This window comes from Pleurodeles waltl, chromosome 6, assembly GCF_031143425.1.
Source record: "Pleurodeles waltl isolate 20211129_DDA chromosome 6, aPleWal1.hap1.20221129, whole genome shotgun sequence".
NCBI classification, from domain to species: Eukaryota; Metazoa; Chordata; class Amphibia; order Caudata; family Salamandridae; genus Pleurodeles; species Pleurodeles waltl.
The window spans coordinates 1,448,005,085-1,448,026,666 of NC_090445.1; the positions used below are offsets into that span (position 1 = coordinate 1,448,005,085).

The 21,582-nt window shown below is 40.8% G+C and overlaps 1 protein-coding gene across 1 annotated transcript in view; it reads left to right on the plus strand.

Annotated features, from left to right (window-relative positions):
- The window catches only part of FRMPD2 (FERM and PDZ domain containing 2), a 393,759-nt gene that overhangs the window by 326,593 nt on the left and 45,584 nt on the right, over positions 1-21,582 (plus strand). Inside the window, exons 34-35 of the mRNA XM_069240896.1 lie at positions 851-1,012; positions 8,406-8,574. Of these exons, the coding sequence (XP_069096997.1) occupies positions 851-1,012; positions 8,406-8,574 (331 nt within the window). The remainder of the gene's footprint in view (positions 1-850; positions 1,013-8,405; positions 8,575-21,582) is intronic.

The window sequence follows — 21,582 nt, forward strand, 5'->3', positions numbered from 1 at the left end:
GTCAATACACATGGAGGGATCTCTGAGGGAACCCTTATGGTAAAAAAAAAGTACATTTGTTTGCCCGATCCACGGTTCCACTGTGGTGCACAGTGCGACCCCCACTGTAAATCTGCGATGGATCTGAAGCCCAATGAAAAAAAAACCTTCTCCTTTACCATACCCTGCCATGTGCAGTGTGGGGTTCGTTGCATGTGGGGGGGATTAGCTGCAGGGCCTGTTGTCAACCACCGCTGCTTACTGCCAAAGGGCGTGCGCAGAGGTGGATGTATTACCGTATGGTAATTACATATTACTTCACATTAAAAAAAAACATAGAAATTCAATGAAAAAAACAAGGTTACAGGGACGTTATATTTGGGTTGTTGTTTTGCCACATAGAACTATAGAAATATAGCAGCTGTAGCTATAGTTATACTTGTCTGAAAAAGCTATAACTCATGAAGTAAGTGTGCTGATGGGCACCATCTCCCACCACTGGGACTTTCCTGCCAGTGTGAGGCTTTGCTAGTCACCATTTGGACTACGCTGCCTCGCGGTGGATGGATCCACTGCTGAGTTCTATGGTCTCTCCATTTCTAGACACCACAGTGTATGTTGGTGACTTGATGTGAGTATATGTGATGCAGCTAGAAAATACATAATTGTTAAAAATTATTAATGTGATGGAAACTGCATTTAATTGTGTTTTCTAGAATAAAGTTTGAAATCACACCATGTAATTAGCCATTTTACTACCTTCTTCCAGAAATGTGTCTTTGTATCGTTCTGTGCTTCAGGTGTCTATTGTCTTATATCTTCTTTATGTATTGTTTTATAGGAAGTGAATATAACTCTTTGTACATTACAGGGTCGCATAATAGGTATTGACCTGGAAAAGCCATTGAATGGGAATTTGGGATTTGCATTGACTGGCAGCAAATCTGGGGGATCCTTCTTGATCAAAGCCATCAGCCCCGGAAGTGTTGCTGACATGGACGGAAGACTACAAATAGGTGACATATTACTGCAGGTAAAGAGTCCAATCACCTGTTTCACCTCATCTGGTCTAATTTGCCCATTGAAAACCTTAATTCTCACATTTCCGACCCCAGTAGATAATCCCAGATAATCTTCTGGAAGATAAATGCATGTCTCGCCATTCATGTCGAGAGTGAGAAAGTATATCCTGACTGAAAGACTACACTTCAAATTGAATTCCACATACGAAAATCTTTTTAGTTTTTTAATTTTTAAAACATATGTTAGAAACCCAATCATCTGTGGGGAACAAATACTACTGTAGTCTGAAACAGTGTGTAGGACCTGTCGTCCCCATTTTTTTACAAATAGTTTACTTTTTTAAATCAATGTTGCAACCCCATCACTTTTGGGGAGGGGGGACATTTATCAGTGCGAGGCAATGAACATGACCAATGTCCTCTGAAGGCATTTGACCCTCTAATAGATTATCTAGTGAGACAGGACCCACGAGTTGGGCATACTTCACAAGTTGTAACTCACTAGATAGAGTACAAGTAAGAGCAGTGAAGTCTCCTTATGGAGTTAGAAAATAGAACCAGATTTCATGTGACTCATCATGAGGGGAAACCTAGCCCATTTATTGGCTATTAGGGATTAGGGGGGTGAGACTCAATTTACACGTTTAGCTTCTGGGCCAGAGTTATCCAGAATTGGTGAGCTCTCTTATACTGTTGGAACTAGAAAACCAAAGATGAGTCCACTCTTTCACAAATGGGCGTGAGAGGCAAAACAAGCTAAATACTAACCTGAGAAGAGTCTCTTGTATACTTCAACTGCAGATAACTACCGCTCACTCCATTCATTCTATAGTTGGACTGCGTCCAGACCCCAGGTCTAGAGACTGACCCTGGAAGTGGTGTTTCAGATAATCTAACTGCAGGCTCTGACTCTTGCACATCCTCCTTTCTACATATACAAAGAGGCAAACTCTAAATCTGCCGTCCCTCGTGCCAGCACTGTGTCGAGCCACCTCAGGCATTCTTTTTCAGTTTAGCCGCTCGAGAAGGATGGTGTTACCGACAGGGTTCATTTCCAGCGCATATATTCAGTCTTTATTCACGACAACCAGTGACAGACTAATATATTTCACATAGGGGTCACGGGCAATCTGTGAGGACTATGTTGGTGTCATATATTATGTGCAAAATTAACTGTTTTTCGTGACAATGGGCCAGATGTATCAAAGGGTTTTACCCATTCTATGTCTATGGGAAAATGTGTTCGCACATATGGCCCATGTTCTTTCGCCAAACCATACTGCTGAGGAAATGTTTTCCAGCAGGTAGTTGGCACTCCTTTAATGAGATAAGTGACATTTCTACTTCACTGTATTCTATGGAGGCTACTGTGTTGGTGATGGGAAAGCACTAGTTCAGCGCGGACAGAAAGGGGCGCTTGTAAATATTGCCAACGGAGCTTTCAGGTGGTTCTTCACACTCATTAATAAATGATTACATTTAGATGAGTGTGTTTCACCTCTGGGTTCAGAGTTACTGGATTAAATAGGTTTAGAGGTATATTTGGGATGTGGCATTGTGCCTGGAGTAGGGGATTAACCTCAACCTGACCTAGGCTCATTCATAATGTGGATGCACTGCTGAGTAAGAGGAAAGAACCCAGCACGGGAATAAACTATAGAAGGCCTTTGTAGTTCCTGTATCAGGAAGAACGGGTTCGATTCTAATCATCTGTGATCTCCAGGTGCCCGAAAGACATACACAGTTCATTTTTCAGTTCTACTTTAGGAATGGCAGAGCTAGGCCAGTTAACAAGAGTGGTGTTGCACATAGATGGCGAGATTACCTATGCCTCTGATTCTTATGGCAAATGAAGCTGTAGATCTTTGGCCCCTAAGGCAATCAGAAAAAAAGTTGACCTAGGTGAAATGCGCTGTGGTCATTAGAGAAGGGATGGAAATGGAGGGCTGCACATAATCTCAGGGTTCAAAACTAAAAGGTGGGATTTGAACAGACTGACTACCAAGAATGAATCACCTGTTGCACAGCTGGTTATGCCACTGATGATGTGAGAATGTCAGAGCTAACGTAGGGAGATGCAGCAATAGCGAATTGGGTTCAGTGATCCTGGCAAAAATACATTTCACAGACAGTAATTCTACAACTTTAGGATCTGGGATCGAGTAAGACAATATTTGTGACCTGCGCTATTTCATACCCTTGTTGGTAAGTAAAGCAGTGCGTGACGTAAACACCTTTTACAACTGTATGATGATCGAGTGCTGAATTCTTACAATTTGATGGTATGTTGTGCCGTGGTTGTTGTGGTGTGTTCTCGTTTTGACTGTTTTCTTGCGTGTTGCCCCTATTATGTTTTAATTGTGTTACTATGTTATTTTGTGTATTTTAATGTTATGTTCTGTAGTTTAGATTAGGATGTCAGCAAATGCTTCTAATATTCCTGCGAAATACATAACATGCCTTAAAAATTCCCACTTCATGCAACCATTTGCCTAGGGTGGTAAAATAATAATGCTCTGACTCAACTATTTAAGTCATTAGTCTGCATACAAATTTGACAGAAATCTGCTATTAATCAGAACTTCAGGAGCTGACTATAGGTAAAACTTTCCTTCACTCCAATGTACAAGAGAGACTGGATGAGCTAGCCGTCTTGCGAGAGAAAGTGGTATCTCGCTGCTCCCCCGTTGCAGGAAACTTTCAGCATAGGCTTTGTTTGGAGTTAAGAAGTATTAGCCTCTAAGCTGATGGGGTGCACTGGCAGGACAGGACGCCCCTATTTCTCCCTTGTCTGTTTCTACAAGCCTTCAGTCAGAAGACTGAGTGAAAGACCGAAGGTTACTGGAGGAGAATTCGGTAACATAGTCTGTACTTCTGTTAATACCAATGGCCCTTTATTGTTCTTTCCTGGATGACTTGCAGGGTAAATAAAAACATATAGGGATGACGTTCAGCTTGGAACAAGGGGAACTTAGTTTACTACAGAAAGTACCTGTTTCCCAGAGGGAGTGTCCATCTAGGGCTATGTCACAAAGGGCCTATCACCCTGCCCACGTTCTTTCTGCTTGTAAAAAGACGAGGCTTACCCTGATTTGGGCTGATTGCATAGCAGGCCTAAATTAGAGGAGCAGCCCACCCAAGGTGCTTCAGAGGTTGGCAGCTTGTTCCCCTCTTTCATATCGCGAAACCACAATTCAAATAGTGCATGGTGCCTGTTGAGTAGGCCCACAGTGAATGGGATATGAACCTCAAAGAATAATATTATCCCAATAGTCAAAAGTGTCACATAAGAGGTGCAGTAAAATGCCTTTGTGACCTTGGTCCAGGAATACACCCCTTTGTTGAGGACACACTTGTGTCCTTAGTGTGAAAAAAAACAAAGGACCCTGAACATTTTTTGTTAAAATATAAGGGATGACCTCACGCACCCCCCTGGGTGTTATCCTTCATCATTGGTCAAAGGAATACTGATAGTCCAGCCACGCTAGATCTAAGGAAGTGTTAGATGTCTGGCCCCTCATCTATTGTGGTGCGGTGAGGTAGTAATTATTAATTTAGTGTAACTCTACTCACCTCTCTTGCAAAGTGCCATAAGGGGATATTATTTTGTGCTTCTTACTCTGCACCAGTGACCGGAAAACTGCAGGTACCACAATGGCAGAACCATTTTCGATAACTCAGTGAATGAGTGAACGTATGCATTTGGTGCTGTAGTTGTAGATGACTATGTACACCAAAGATGTTGGAAAACAGCTGCCCCAGGCTTTCCAGTGTTGCTTTAGCTTTCACTGCCGAGGCACAGCAACTGAGCACAAGCTGATTCCCCAGTATGCATATATACACTGAAGGGAGCTTTAAAGTCTTTTAAAATAGACTCTGGCAACTTTCCCTATTTAGCACAGAAAATCGTTTAAGAGCAAGCTCTCAACAGAAGTTAAAATTTGGTAAACATTGACAGGGCATTTATTTATAAGTTGCCTTAGGGAGCTAACATTAAAAACCTCAACTTTGCTGCTTTCCTCCATGACTGCCTGCTTGATGAGGGGATTAATAATTTGGTACACAGTGCTAATACCGGCTGAAGAATTGATTATTCAGCGTGGAGAGTTATGAAAGTCCCCAGACATCGTGCTGTCTTTGCCAACCTGTGGTTGAGTGCCAAACTGTCCTTCGAAGTACAGAGGGACAAAGCTACAAGTAGAATGCCTTCTAAACCTCATAGCAACATCACTGCATAGGTGCCATGAATTCCTGAATCCCTAAGGGCAGGAGATCTGTATGTCAGAATGGTCACTATTCACTCTGAAGTTTTGACCTGGTATACAAAACTTGTCTTGCATCTTCTGGAGCATCAACAATTTGATGAACCTTTCTGTCTCATAATTGCCTTTGGAGCGGAGTCGGTAGGAACCACTTGTTATATCTCAGAGGATGAGTTCTCCTGCTCTTCTGTAAGTGCTTAAATGGGCTTCAGGTTTTAAGACCTATGCAACGAAGAAGATGATCTGTATCGCACACGATTCAGCAATTGTCATATTATTTAACTTTGGTTAGCCTTAATAGTTTTAACCAAAGGTTAGATAGGTGGTCGTGCAAACACATGTCCTCATGGGCTGCAGATGGTAAAATAGGAGCTGTGAGATTAAATAAATTAAAATAAGTTAATTTCAAATAATTCAGTTGCTCTTAATTGCTCAACCCCCTCCCACCCAAAAAAATAGCAGACAATGATAAAAACATTAAACAGTAATTCAAATACAGCAAGCTGTATTTAACCTGTAATGCATCGTTTAGATTCCACTAATTATTTTGTATATTCTCCATAATTCCCTTAAATTGAGAACCGTATTTATCTGTACCCCATATCATAATTTTTTTGCAATACAGATTATAATTAAGTGACATAGCTCTATAGAGAAGGGAACAGGACTTGTTGCCGTCTAGTTACTCTTCATTACATTTTGAGGCTTATTCACAGAGACATTTTGGAGTCTATACAGTAGTACTCCTGTAGCAGTCTTTTACACATTTCTACATGCCTTTGTGAATTTGGCCCCAAAACAGCACACATGGGAATGAAATGGAAATATTCAAATCTGTTTATGTGCAGCTTTCCGGTGTCACTTTCTGTGCAATACAGAGAGACCTCAATGCTTGAACTGGTTTAACTGACCTTAAAAATATTGGTTACTTTTCAGAATATTGTCCACTTTGCAGCCTGCACCCTTGACGCCTCCCCAAATCTGTTATTAGCCCAGACACCCCCAAGTACTTCCGCCCACATCCTTTTTAATTGGTTACACATGTTTGTCAGAAAACACCAGACTCACAGACTCTCACTCTCAGTGACTAATCTGTAGCCCTGTTAATTTGTTAGCTTTAACCTTTTCAGCTTCAGTGGTCTGCGTGTTGGTGATGGAGTCAAGCATATATGGTGAGCTCATCGATTATGCCACCAGTAGTCCCACAGACCCCTTACAATAACAGTTTAATAACTCAGAATGATAAACTGCATTGTGACTGGCCAGTTAATAAATATGAAGGGGTTATCTTCCTCAAATCCAGCCTTCCTTGGGTGTGACTGAGATTGTGAGGTAGAAATGATTTTAGATAGTTGGGGTGGTGAGTCTAGAATGTCTGTGATTGGCGGAGATGTGTAATGTTTGCCTGTGACAAATTGAATCTCATAGATGACCTGATTGAGCTAGAAACATAGAGAAGGAATGTGTTTAAGCAATAACTTGGAAATGGCAAAGGTGTGTGGAAGAAAGGCATTTGTAAGCATTGCCCTACTTTGGTACCAGCTGAAACTCAAGTTTAGCATATATGACTCTGACCAATTCTTGCAAGTGTCATAGAATCCAAGCCAGTGTACTCTAGTTTCTTGTAAAGAAAGAATGCCCTGATGTAGTGAGGGTAGTTCGCAAACCAGACAATGCAAATTGCACACAAATGGTTTGTGAACTGCCCACCATTTTGTGATGTAACTGACATCATAACTAATCAAATCACAAAATGTATAGTCGTAGAGGATCGAAAAGTCTACTTCCTAATGAATAATAATGAACCAGATTACAATCTATGGCCCTCTGTGTATGGCTGCAGATGGACGGATGGATGCCCTTGAGGGGCATCAGACCTCCATCACTGCATTCTATTCCAAATATGCCCAACATTTTTAAAACTTGTCCCTGAAAGGAACAGGTTCTACTTTAAAAAAGTAATGTTGACAAACTGTGAAGACGGCAAGGGAAGCAGGCGTTGGTCCCTTGATCACTGTGTGCTTTTTCTGAGGTTGCCTAGTATATTTCCTGAGGGTAGTCAGTTTCTACTTGGGTGTCGGTAACTAATCAATGGTATGCAATCACTGTCACAAACCATTTGGAGATCCCATTGAGACTTGCAGATAAGAGTGGAACACACCTTTCAAGCACTCCCGTTTTGTGACTCAGAAATGGTCCAAAGCCCCTTTTGTGAGTTATTATAACTTTTCCAACTAACAAAATTATATTTGTACATTTCAAAAAGGTATTTTGGGTTTGAAATCCTGTTTTTGCAATTCACATCCTTTGCAGCCACAAAATACCTTTTCAGAGTGGGCCTGAAATTCCCATTAAAAAATCTTCTAACAGGGGTAGGAAAAATTAATACCAGTGCCATATGATGAGCCTGTTGGCAAGAGCCTTCAGTCATTTGAGCATTGTCCATGAAAAAATATTTGTAAAGCTAAACCTGAAATCATGAGCCTCAGCACATACATACATACATACATACATACATGTTGCCCCAGGCCACCACATGGATTACCAGCCACTGAATGGTAGTGGGTCTCCGATAATGTTAGAGTCTCTCAGACTCAGTGTAGCAAATTATCTGGCTATTTTCTATATCTGGGCAGGGGTTAATTTGGTCAAACCATAATAAAATTGCTGTAAATCAACTGTTTAGGTAGATTTTTGAGGATTTAAAAATGTGTTTATGAGATATAGAAATATCACCTATTGCACTGAATAATATTGGTATCTATATAATTCCTTTCCATACCCCTTGCCAGACCTAATGCACGTATCTGTGTTGTTCTGTTGCCCTATATATCATAAAGATAGTAACATTCTGTTACATAAGAAGTTTTTGTTAGCAAATGATTTTTTTAAAAACGCACACAAAGACTAATAACTATTTGTTTATTGGGTTTATGTTTGCTTTCCTGGAACTGTTAGAACACGTTTTTTGTTTTATGTCGTTTAATTCTAAATGTACATGCTATTGCAAATTATCATGATTTATTTTCTTCTGTACTAAGTATGAAAAAATCTAAATTTCCAATACAAAATATGTGAATGGGATGCTTTTGAGAAATGATAAGGGATTTCACAACCTACTTGTTTGCTCTGCTTTTCATAGGTGAATGGTGATATTCTATCTGGCCTCACCCACAGCTCTGCTGTTGATTTCCTGCGCAGAGCTAAGGGCACTGTCCATCTCACCATCTGCAGACCTAACTCATCTCAGTTTGTATGCTCTGAAAGTCAGCACTTGAGGTCTTCCATAGAAAATGGCACCAGCGCGTCTGGTAAAACTTTAATGTTCTTTCATTTCAGTCATTTCACACAATTTGGCATAATGGATGATGTATATGAGATAATGTATAGTATGTCATTTGTAGAAGACATAATTGAGGACGGTACATGGTTTGGGTAATGCTGATCTCTGGAGAGAAGTACGAACCGTGGGCAATGGACAAAGTTGTATATGATCGAATTCTCTTGGGTGCCAGACAGGTTCTGGATGATGGAAGTCTCTGTAAGGTCACAGATTGTGAATGATGGAGATCACTGTAGACTTCACAGCTTGAGGGCGACCAAGATCCCTGAAGAGGTTACAAACTGTGTGTGATAGAGATCTCTCTGGGAAGGGGCAGGGTGTGAATGATGGCCATCTCTGTAGGGGGGGTAACAGATTATGAATGATGGCTATCTTCATAGGGCCACAAATTGTTGGTGAAGGAGATCTTTATAGAGGCTAGAGCTTGTGAGTAATAAAGATATACTGTGGAGATGTGCATGGTGCAGGTGTTCATAAGAAATCGCTATTTAAATGTAGAGGTGTGTGTGAAGGAGAAGATGCACTGCACGCGTCAGTGTTAAGGGGTGGTTAGCAATGGCTGAAGAAATGTGCAGGGTATGTGTGACAGAACAGATTTCTGAGAAGATGTGGTGTATGAATTAATGCATTGATGTTTTTTCAGTGGGCAATGTGAACTGAATGATTTCCAGGTATTAACAATTTTAGAAGATGTAGAACTGAGGTAAAAAGGGATAACGTGATTTTCTGAGGATCACATATTTTGCTCAAACTGAAGGTGAGTCTTAAATCCACCAGTCTTTGTTTCACATCCTGCAAGTTAGATACTTACATACCTTTCCCAATGAGATGTGCAAGGCATGTGCGATGAAGGAGATCGTCAAGATGTATGGATTGTTGCTTATAAGAGGGGATTTCTGATGAGTTCTTAAGGGTTTGGGTAATAAAGAAGATGTCCCATGACATTTATAGTGCGTGCTGTGAAAAATAACTAACGTTTCACAAATATGGATGTTGGATAAGGACGTATATTCAATGCCCTGGGGTCTTTCATTTTGCAAACTGCTATATTCTTGTAGCTTCTGCCCATCTATGCAATACCTTCGATGTTTAATTAGTTTTTGTAGAAAGATTACAGAATCCCCCATGCCCGCATAACGTGTGTTTTGCCAAAAATGTGGCACGGCCATGTCTGGGTGCTCTAAATAGTGTAAATGTAAGTGTCTGTCATGGCTGGGCTCTTTAGAGTCTTTTGCTGGATTCTTAGATATAATGTATCTCGTAGAGGCTTCTAGCTCAGTAACAGAAAGTAGGTAGCACTTGTCGTTGAGGGTACACTGATGACATCGACACTGCAGTGTTATGCTTTAAATAAGAAGGGAGACTGTTGGGAGAACGAAGTTGAGCTTTCCAAAACCAGTATTTTCTTTATATTTATCTGATACACTGATTTTAGGTATGTGCAGTTTTCAAGGAGATCTTAGCCACTTGGTGAGGTGAAAGTTATTTGTGTGGCGTTCTGTTACATTAACAGAAAATATCCACCACATAGTCTGGGAGAACGTATCCATAGAAATTTGGGACACGTGTACGAAGATCTAGTCCAGGAACTTGGGACATGTGTTTGAAGATCTAGTCCAGGAACTTGGAACATGTGTACGAAGATCTAGTCTAGATACTTGGGACATGTGTACGAAGATCTAGTCCAGGAACTTGGATCATGTGTACGAAGATGTAGTCCAGGAACTTGGGACATGTGTACAAAGATCCGGTTTTGCGACTCGCAAACTGCGGGCCATATTTATACTTTTTGACGCAAAACTGCACTAACGCAGTTTTGCGTCAAAAAAATTAGCGCCGGCTAACGCCATTCTGAAGCGCCATGCGGGCGCCGTATTTAATCAATGACGTTAGCCGGCGTTAGCCGGCGGCGCTGCATGGTGTGCGTGGAAAAAAACGACGTACACCAGGCAGCGCCGGCGTATTGGGATATGGGGCTTGGGCGTCAAAAAATGGGGCAAGTCAGGTTGAGGCAAATTTTTCGCCTCAACCCAATTTGTGCCATTTTTTTCGACTCCCAACCCCCATAGAAATGACTCCTGTCTTAGCAAAGACAGGAGTCATGCCCCCTTGCCCAATGGCCATGCCCAGGGGACTTCTGTCCCCTGGGCATGGTCATTGGGCATAGTGGCATGTAGGGGGGCACAAATCAGGCCCCCCGATGCCAGAAAAAAATAAAATAATGACTTACCTGAACTTACCTTAATGTCCCTGGGATGGGTCCCTCCAGCCTTGGGTGTCCTCCTGGGGTGGGCAAGGGTGACAGGGGGTATCCCTGGGGGCATGGGAGGGCACCTCTGGGCTCCTTCAGAGCCCACAGGTCCCTTAACGCCTGCCTTTTCCAGGTGCTAAAAAACGGCGCAAAAGCGGCCGTACGTCATTTTTTTTTACCCGCCCACTCCCAGGCGTGAATTTTGCCCGGGAGTGTAAATACAGCGCACATGCCTCGGAGTCAATTTTTTAGACGTGAACGCCTACCTTGCATCTCATTAACGCAAAGTAGGTGTCCACGCTAAAAAATGATGCAAACTCCATGGACTTTGGCGCTAGACGCATCTAACGCCAAAGTATAAATACGGAGTTAGTTTTGCGTCGGAATTGCGTCAGAAAAAAACGACGCAATTCCGGCGCAAACGGAGTATAAATATGCCCCTGCGAGTCTTAGAGACTTGCAATTTGCGAGTCACAAAAACGGATGTACAACAGTGTACTTTACACTGTTTGCGATTCTCAGTGGGGTCGCAAATTACCCACCTCATGAGTATTCATGAGGTAGGTCACAATTTGCGACCCCATTGGGAATGGCCGCCCTCACAGGGATGGTGGCCTGCTGGAGACAGCAGACCACCATGTCTGTGACTGCTTTTAAATAAAGCAGTTTTTTTTTTTTTTTAAATGCAGCCCGTTTTTCTTAAAGAAAAACGAGATGCATTTCAAAAACAAAAATGAAAAGTTTTCTTTTCATTTATTTTCGTTGCCATTCAGTACGGGACCCCTTCCCGTTTGCGAATGGGTTAGCACCAGTTTGAAACTGGTGCTAACTGCGATTGTTTTGCGACCGCATTCGCGGTCACAAAACAATCATACATACCATTTGGATTCGGTATTAGGAAGGGCGCCCTTGACACGTACCTTCCTAATAGCGAATCGCAAACCCCAAACTGCGATTCGGTAACAGGTTACTGAATCGCAGTTTTTGCTTTGTACATCCCAAAAAGCATTTTTCAAGTCGCAAAGGGGCCAATTCTGCGAATCGGCCCCTTTGGAACTTGAAAATTGCTGCGTTCATCTGGCCCCAGTCACAAAAATCCAGTTGCAATTTGCAACCAGTATTTTTGCAACTAGTTAAGAATTTAATGATGAGGCCTGTGTACCAAAAGGTTGGTTCACTAAATTCCAGTTCGAAGTGGGTCACAGTCTGACCTAACTTTTTATCTCCTTTCAATAAATTCTGCGTTTTTTGATGCATCCCATCCCGTTAATGGAAATAGGGCTGCGTGTAAAAGGTAAAATGCTCCTTAGGGGCTCCTTTCCTTTTGTGACTGCATTACGATACCAGCTTGGGAGTCTGTAATTTTTCAATGTTTTACGACTGGATTCAGTCCCGAAACAGTACTATATTGCGAGAATTGGTATTTGGAAGAACACTTACAATCGATTCTGCAATACAGAATTCGGTATGGGGATGCAATCTCATTTTAGGAATCGGTAAAAGTTTACAGATTCCTGAAATTGAATTAGTGCATTTAAGAGAGTATTTCTGCTCCCTGAAACACCCAGAGTGTTTGTGGTTGTAAAAATGCTTAATATGTCGGGCCCTTGTTGCTAAAATGTCACCCCCTTGTTGGCCCTTTTGTTTAAGGAGTACCGATTTAAATTTGCATTTAAGGTACTACAAACACCTTTTTCTTTCCTCATCCTGTATAGACCACTGAGATTGTGTCAGCTTTCCTGTTAAGATGTTTGAGACTTTATCTAAAAATGTTGGTAAGCATATTTTCCTTCCCCAACTCATTTATGCTTTCTTGATCGATGGTTGGGTTGGATTTCTTTCACATAAACCATAGATTTATGTGTTATAGCAATACCCCTTTTGCTGCCTTCATTTAAGGTTTTTGCCCCGAGGACTCTTTCAGACACCATTCAAACTAGAGACCCTTCATTTCACATTTGTATTTATTGGGTAGCTAGCTATAACATGTCTTTTGACTCTGCCTTGATGATGACACCTTGGAGATATTACTACCCTTAGGGTTGAAACGTTGACATATTCTCTTTGAACTGGTGCTTTTTGTTGAAGCATACAGACCACTACTTGTGATACGAGCGACAAATGAGATAATGTTTGTGCCATTATAGAAAAAGGACACAATAGCCGTTGTGTTCTTTCTTCACCATGATTGTTTTCATTCTGCCACACTTTCTGCACCTGCGCACACTTGAGCACTCTGTTGCACCACATTTTACAATAATGACAAACCAATTGCTTGTATACTGTATTGAGACCAGTATTTTCTTAATTTCACAATAATGTAATCTATGTTTGAAACCCTATCGCTGCAGAAGTACACCTTGTGGCAAAATTGAGTCTTGCCTCCCTCCCATAAAAACAGCTTAGCTTTTAAATAAACCTGAAGGAACCACTGTTTACCTACTGTGGTGTGTTGCTCATGTTCCCAGGCATATTGATCTGCTCCTTGGTTTATACGTATAATGTTGCATGTGCCCATGCATAGATTATTCCCTAATTAATATAGCTTTTCTGTCACACTACTAAATTGTGTGGTTTCAATTTGGATTAAGAGTACATTTCCAAGATGGAGTGAAATAAACACAAGTTTCTGTTTTTCACACAAAAGGTGTGTTGGTTGGTTCCCTAGCTTTCCATTCGGGTATGCAGAGGACCCCCTCTTTGGTCGAAACATTTGATAAGCTTATTCCTGTACCTTGAGTAACTATATGTGTTGTGTATTCCTTCATTCTGAACTGACATTAATCAACTTTTCTGAGAGTGAGCCAAATCATACGAGGTCTCCATGTTGTCCGGCTCTTTCCTTGGCGCAGAGGTACCACCTTTACCGGTATACACTCTGGGTGTAGTTGGTGTGGAGTGTTCAGCATCTATGTGAAAGGAAGTATGGAGTTTTCTTGGAGATTTGTTGGATTACAGACATATGGGGCAAATAAAATAATTCCCAAAAGGCATGTTTAGCATGTTGTCAGTAGTGTTGAAGGCATCAACATTAATGTCTCTTGTAGTTCCAGTGACAGACTGTGTTGAAGATTGCTTTGACAGGAGTAATCATGTGAACAGATCTCCCTCATTCCAAAATAGTTGAGACTGTCCACTCTAGGTTGAGCTTGAAATCTGCTATACAAAAAACATGCTGTCACTCAGAGATCTGAAATGGGAGTCATGCGTGCATGTTCCCTTATTCTTAGGGTTATTTGCCTGTTCGCAACCAATTGTTTACACTATTTTACCTATTTTTTTCACCTGTGGACAGCATCATTTTAGTTGAACTTGTCATTCTCCCTAGTTCCCCTAAATGCCACGTCTGCCGCTTATTGCCCTCCTACAAAATATGCATCATGCGAGCCTCAGGTCACCATGTTTAAAGAGTAAATCACTTGTAGGGAACACTTTTCTACACTGAAGCTGCATTGTGTGTGTTATGTGCCTAACAAGTTTCCAAAAAACCATCTGTCACTTTTGTGTTGCCAAATTTTCTATGTGTCTTTCCTGTGTCTAATCACTTAGAACTTTTAGCACAAGCTGCAATCCTTTGCCTGATGCTGACTGTCAGAAATTGGCAAAGGATTTCTTATTTGGACAGTGTATCAAGAAGGCTACTGTCAAATTTCACACATAGAATGTACTGTTTCGAAGTAAATTGCTTAGTACAGAAGGTAAAACTAGCTGTTTCAGGATCTCAGTACTTAGTATGAGCGATACAGCCGGTCTCAGGAGACACCGGCTGTATCGCTCATACTAAGTACTGAGCCCCAGATGAAAGGCTTATGTAAATTGTTGTTTCATTACCACATCCTTCCTAGCATGTCTCACCATGGAACACATTTTTATAAGCAGGCAAATCAAAAAGAAAAAGACAAAAGAGCAGTCCTTTGCCCATCACTACCCCTTAATCTCTAACAATTTATATTGTAATTTCTCAGCATCCAAACCTTACAGATGAAATAAATATTTTAGATGTCTCTAAAACCTCTGTAAAAGAAATACCATACTTTTCTTTCGTCAAGAGTTCCTCTTGTAAGTTTTTACCTCAGATATGAGAGCCTCTTTCTGATTTCAGTTTACCTCCAGTTCCTGGGAACAATATGTTCATTAGACTCCAATTAATCTCATTAATGTTCAGAGTTAGAGGTGTTGGTAGAGGGTGTAAAATAAATGGCACTAATTGACTGATAGAGGTAGCCAGTGTTTAACATATTCTGCACCCCATTTCACCTTCTGTTAAATCTACAAATGTCAAATCATCTTTTCCTTTTATTCTACAAATCAAATACCTTTCCTTTTTCCTGGAATGTAACAATATTTTAGTTAACCAATATTTCGGACTTAATATTTATGTCAGACGATATTTCGGACTATGATATTCTGACATACATATTCTGCATACAAGCCCTTCTTGTCACATTTTTCTGTTCTTTAGAAGAAGGAAAGCACATCGAAATGCAGGCATGTGATTTTGACAAACAAATTTGGTGTCTCTAAATACCTGGTATAGTTTACAGAAGTTGGAAAATCTACACAAATTTACAAATTACCTACTTTTAATGATATCAGAAGATCTTTGTTTTACTTATCAACGACAAAGGCATTGATCATGTTGATAAAGTGAAAACTGAGACAATCTGTCTATACTGTGGCCTCTGTGGTCTGTACATCAGGGCATACCTGGCTATGGGTGACATCCACACAACCCCTTTGGCTCCATGTCATTTATGTGACCTGTGGATTGTAGAGTTGAGAAAATTACACATCAGTGTTTAAGAAACAAAATACTTTTCTTGTGATCCAGTCCTTCATTCCTTCTCTCCAGAGTAAAGTAGCCCAAATATCTATCATAATTCACACATCCGTATTATGCTTACGCAAGAAGGGGTGGAACTCAGTTTCAACATTTATGTCTTTTTGTAATACATCACATGACAGCTCTGTTCTCAACAACCTAACTGTCATGGCTGCTCTATTACAAGGAAAGCAATACGTGGAAGTGGATACCCTCAACAGATGTCACCATACCCTCCCTGAATGGGAGTGGTAATTCTTGTGGCTTTACTGACAAGACATTTGGGATTTCATTGAAGACAAAAGCTCAGATTATGTGCCATTTTTTTTTAGTGTGGCTGCACCAACAGCCACGTTACCATAGCAGTGTTACAAACAAACACTTTAACATTCTTATCTCCCTAGAACACAGACTCTTTCTGCAGCTTGCTAGGCACTGTAGTCTGTTTTACTTCTGCTTAGTGCACTTTAAACACAATACATTATACAACACAACCTGCAGACTTTCCCCATCTTTTTCTTTACTATAAGTTAAAATATACTTTTGAAATAAACCTCCCCACTTCCCATTTCACAACTTCACTTTATGTGGAAACGAATGTTGCATTTATCATGCACAGAAACTAAAACAAATAAAGATTGCATTACATACTTCCCCCGAGAACCTATTATATTTAATAAACACAATTCCAATGATTTTTTCTGGCTTACTAAAGAATGTAAAACATTGTGAAAAAATAGATACTCCTTTACCAAAGGGAAGTTCATAATGGGTAGATAATATAAATTTCTTTATCTTTAATAACATCCCAGTTTTCCTTTTCACAAAAGCTAGGGAAGTCACCATATTATTTCAATATGGGAGACTCTGAAAATATGCAAGTTCAAAGCGCTTGCACAGCCAAAGTCACAGCACTCTCCATAGGCTTAGAAAAAAATGCAAATACAGAAACATCCAACTAATAAGTTGATCCCATAGTGTTATCTAAACTTCAGTTTACCACAAAGGTTGTCCAGGCCATCATTCCTCAAATTGAATCAGCCCAAACAGATTTATATCAACACATACCTCAGGCATTATACCTCTGACCCATCTCACAATTGTTGATGATATGACTTAAGTGAAAGGTTTCACATAAATATTAAAAGCTAACCTCCTCCTGGCGATCTCACCTCCCTTTCACGCACGTCATCACTCACAAACTGTTCAGAAAGCACTGGATATTCAGTCACCCCAGAAAAAGTTTTCATCCTAGTAATTCTAAAGATTACTTTATCTGCTAAAAGGAGGACATTATCTACACTCAAAGTCCTTACTTCTGGTACTATTCTATAACAAATCAGAGGAAATTATCCACATTCAAAGCCCCTACATTTGACAAATCATAGCCAAAAACATCACCAATTTTCAAGGCACTTATTTAAAGGGTAAGTTCTTATTTTCTGGTCGGTACTATAAAAACTACTTGAACACCCCAAAAAACTAAGTAAGTTGGGGAACTCTACAGATGAATACTTTTCATCAACTAGCAGACAAATAGCTCCTTCCCATTGAGACTCTGTCCATCAACTTATGTCCAGTGGTAGTACCAGGCCTAGAAGAATAAATAGTGTAATAAATTAAAGCTCTACTAAAGTAAAAGGAAAAAATGACTACTTTGACTACAGATACCAAGACACACAGTGGTGCAAATCCCATTCCAAACAACAACTACTTCATGTTGTTGAAAACCATGCCTCCCTGACCAAGTCTGAAGCTTTTTTCAAAAATCTTCTGATTCCCCAAGGAAAGTTGACACCTTCCAAACTAACAGTTGCACTGCTCGTTCAGTATAATTTAAGGCAATTCCTTCTGCATCCTGAAGGAGGACCTAAATGAGTAGGGGACACTAACATGGCTTTTAGGAACATTTCCTTATGTAATGATTGCATATAATGCTTGTGCTGGTCTCCAGCACACAACCAACACCAGCAATACCTGCTCTCTTTAACAAAACTCTTGGAATCACTGAAAATGGAGGAAACGCATAGGCCTGCATCAACAACCACTTCAGAAGGAAGGCGTCTGGAGCTGCCACTGTCAGATCCGGTCTCCAACTGTAAAACCTTTCTAACTGCCTTGTCACCCTCAAGATGAACAAACAGTTCCTACCTGTGTTGAAGCTGCCTGAGAACATCCAAATATCACACATTCAAATCGACATCCACTTTCAGCCCTCCTAGGTCATATTCTGCTCTGATTTTGACTTGCTGATCTGAACAGAATGCCAAAAAGTCTTTGCCAAATCTTTCAACGTCTTTGATCAATTGTCCCCATTCATCTAACACACTGAACAGCAGAAATACTGTCCAACTTCAACAACTCTGACCTCTTCTTCCCTTTTACTGTATAAATTGGAAACAAACCTGCCAGTTAGTTTAAGCAAGTTAAATGCATTCTCTTCTACTGCTCCTCCCATTTCCCTCCTGTTGTTACCTGACAACACCCCAACTTAAAAGACTGGCCTCTGATTCTGCTACCACGTTCATTTGGTATCCTAAAAATTGCTCTCTCATTCTGTGCTTCCATGTTCCTTAGCTGCCATAGTATTTCTTCCCTTCCTTCCCCATCTAACTGAACCTGATGATGGTACCAAAAACTCTTTTGGGATCTTTCTTTTTCAGCCTCCGTAGTGCTCGCTAATATAAAGGACAGGGGTATATTACTGAAATTATAGATGACAGCAAGCCTATTGTTCATGCCAAAGTCCTAAAACACAAAAGTTCCTCTGCCAATAAATGTTTAAATTCCTTCCGAACTTCTCTGCTGTAAGGTAAAGCAGTGATTTCTCAGAACTATGGGAAATCCAAGAAATTCCAGCCTTCTTGCTGGCATCGTCTCTGAAGTCTCTCTATACATCAAATATTCTCTCATAAGTCCAGAAACATCTGATGATGTTGAAAGCACAGTTTCTTGACCCTGCCTCACCAAAGATTTTTTTTATGAATTAACCTTCAAGTGTAATCCTCTTTAAATCAAATAACTAATAACAGGTCTTAAGATCTAGTGAAATACCAAACTGCAGAAGATAATTCCAAAGGTAGGCAAGGTAAACTGCCACCTTTTCGTCTGCCATAGAGAATTCAAAAACTTGTGAAACTACTGATGAACTGTGCTTGTAATATATGTGTCTTATAAATCTAACATCACTGTTCATTCATGGACCCCCAGAAAATCCTTTAATAAATTAAGTCCATATGTTTTGAAATGGCTGTGTACATCCCAGCAGTTTAACTCCTTCAGATTTACCACATCCCAATACTGCCCCCTGCATAACATTATTTTTCTTCACTAAATCATATTGCTTAAAAAACACTTTCTCCACTGTTTAGCTCATCTAAAGCACATTTCCCTATTATCTTTTGAAACTCTTCCTTGACTACCTCCTTCTATTCTCTCAACAAAATTATATCTTTACTTGCTTGGGCTTCTCCATAAATCTGATTCTTTGTCCCTGCACTGTCTCTAACATCCAAGGATCCCCTGTAACGTTTTTCTAAACCTCTAAAAAGAACGGTCAGCCTTCCCATGTCTTTGGAAGGGTACAAAAATGTAGAAACGCTCAACTGATGAACCACTTCTTAGTTATTCTCTGCCACTTGTGCGCTGGTGTTTCCTCCTCTTGTCCATGAGGGTCAAATTCTGTTGCTACCTAGAAATTTCAATTTTTCTGATCTCTAAGAATCTTTGGGGGTCATTCTAACTCCGCCCGCCAGAGTTCCCCCGACAGAACACCGTTCCGCGGTCTGAAGACCGCCGCGGTGATTCTGTGTTTCCCGCTGGGCTGGCGGGCGACCGCCAGAAGGCCGCCCGCCAGCCCAGCGGGAAACCCCTTCCCATGAGGAAGCCGGCTCCGAATGGAGCCGGCAGAGTGGGAAGGTGCGACGGGTGCAGTTGCACCCGTCGCGAATTTCAGTGTCTGCTAAGCAGACACTGAAATTCTTTGTGGGGCCCTCTTACGGGGGCCCCACGACACCCCATACCGCCATCCTGTTCCTGGCGGGCGAACCGCCAGGAACAGGATGGCGGTATGGGGTGTCGGAATCCCCATGGCGGCGCAGCAAGCTGCGCCGCCATGGAGGATTCCTGAGGGCAGCGGAAAACCGGTGGGAGACCGCCGGTTTTCCCTTTCTGACCGCGGGCAAACCGCCGCGGTCAGAATGCCCTTGAGAGCACCGCCAGCCTGTTGACCGCCAGGGTCAGAATGACCCCCTTTGTCTGTCTTTAGCAGAAAAATGGAGGTGTTGATTGTCCATGACTGGGAAATCAGCCTCTCCTTCTAGGAGTGGAAACACCTCCTCCAAAAACTCTTTCCATTTAATTCTGTACTTTATCAGGATTCATGAGTGCCACCACAAATATGCCTAATTATTTTAGGTAATTATCTGGGAAAAACTGACTCTGGGCCTAAGGGCAAATATCCACACAAGCTGTATCAGCAAGTTTTGGATCTATGCACCTCAATACAGATATCATCATATCACGTTTATTTCAGGGTAAAATCTCCTAAAAACAATACACGTCGTAACTACAGCAACAATAATGTAAAAACAAGTCAGTAAATATACAGCAGCATAAAATATCTAGTCATCCAAATCATACGCAGGGCACTAATGCAAAAAAAGCATGTAAAAAGTGTCTCAAACTGAATGTGATTATTTGACTAGAATTCAGTTTAATAACTCTTAACTCCTTTTGGTAGTGTTGTAAGCCACGGTTAAGATACAAGGGTCTAATCCATTTTTTTCTGCTTACCTAATAGGTGGGGCAATAGAATAAAGTACGTTAATAAGCTTCTGATGCCTAGTAACAGATATTACAGATAACAAATGCTGCCCAAATTCTACTAAGAAATAAAAACACTTGTGCGCAATATACCAAGCCTGAACTTGAAATACAAACTCCTAGCATAAGTGGGAAACATATCATCTATATATAATTCAAGAGCTGAGACCAGTTTGAAGTCCAGAAATCTGTCTATAAGGGCTCCAACTATAACTCTCCGATACCAGTTTTCCAGTACAAAGTTCCAATAAATAAGCTTAAGTTTACTTCTCATGGAACTACAGTGGGTGATGGGGTTGTTCCATTCTTCATCAAGGCCTAATTGAATAAACCAAGGTTTCACATGATGTAATCAGGGTAAGGAAACACAGGTATCCAAGTTCACCACTTCCATAAGACGGTTTATAAAGTAAGCCATTTTGGTGTGGACCACATTCTTACGCAGAGTATAAGTGGATGGAGAGCAGCCGGATGCTCTATCTTCTTTAGCTCAATATTGTAAAAAGGGAGTTGTTGGTGTATTTTGTGAAAGGTTTAGCAATGCTTTTACAAAATTGTTCACATTGGACATTAATGTTGTAAATTTATTATCGCCCCCAATTTTCAGTTCCATATAAAGCTGCAGGTAGAGCCTTGTCTCCATAAACTTCAGGGCTGTAGTCACAGGTTTAGAGATGGATGACCTGTGCATTCTTAAAACTACAGCTGCCCTGTGGCGTATAGGTAAATTGCTTTTTAAAATCTGTAGTCTCCAAGAAAATGAGTTACAAATCCTGATACCTATGTAGTCAAAGCCTTCAATTCTGTTGAAATCCATTCCTCTCAATTTCACTGTATGATATATGCAGGTTCAGTGACATGTACTTGGACTTGGAAGTACTGATTTCCATGACTTGTGACTCACAGAAATCTGCAAATGTATTTAAAAGGGTCTGAAGTCTGACTGGAGTCCTAGTGATCAGTAAAGTATTTTCTGCACATAGGAGGGCAGGAATATGTTCACTACCTAACATAGGTGCATTGTTGACACATTCATTAAGATGCTGAATGATATCTTAATTATAGAGAGAAGAAATTGT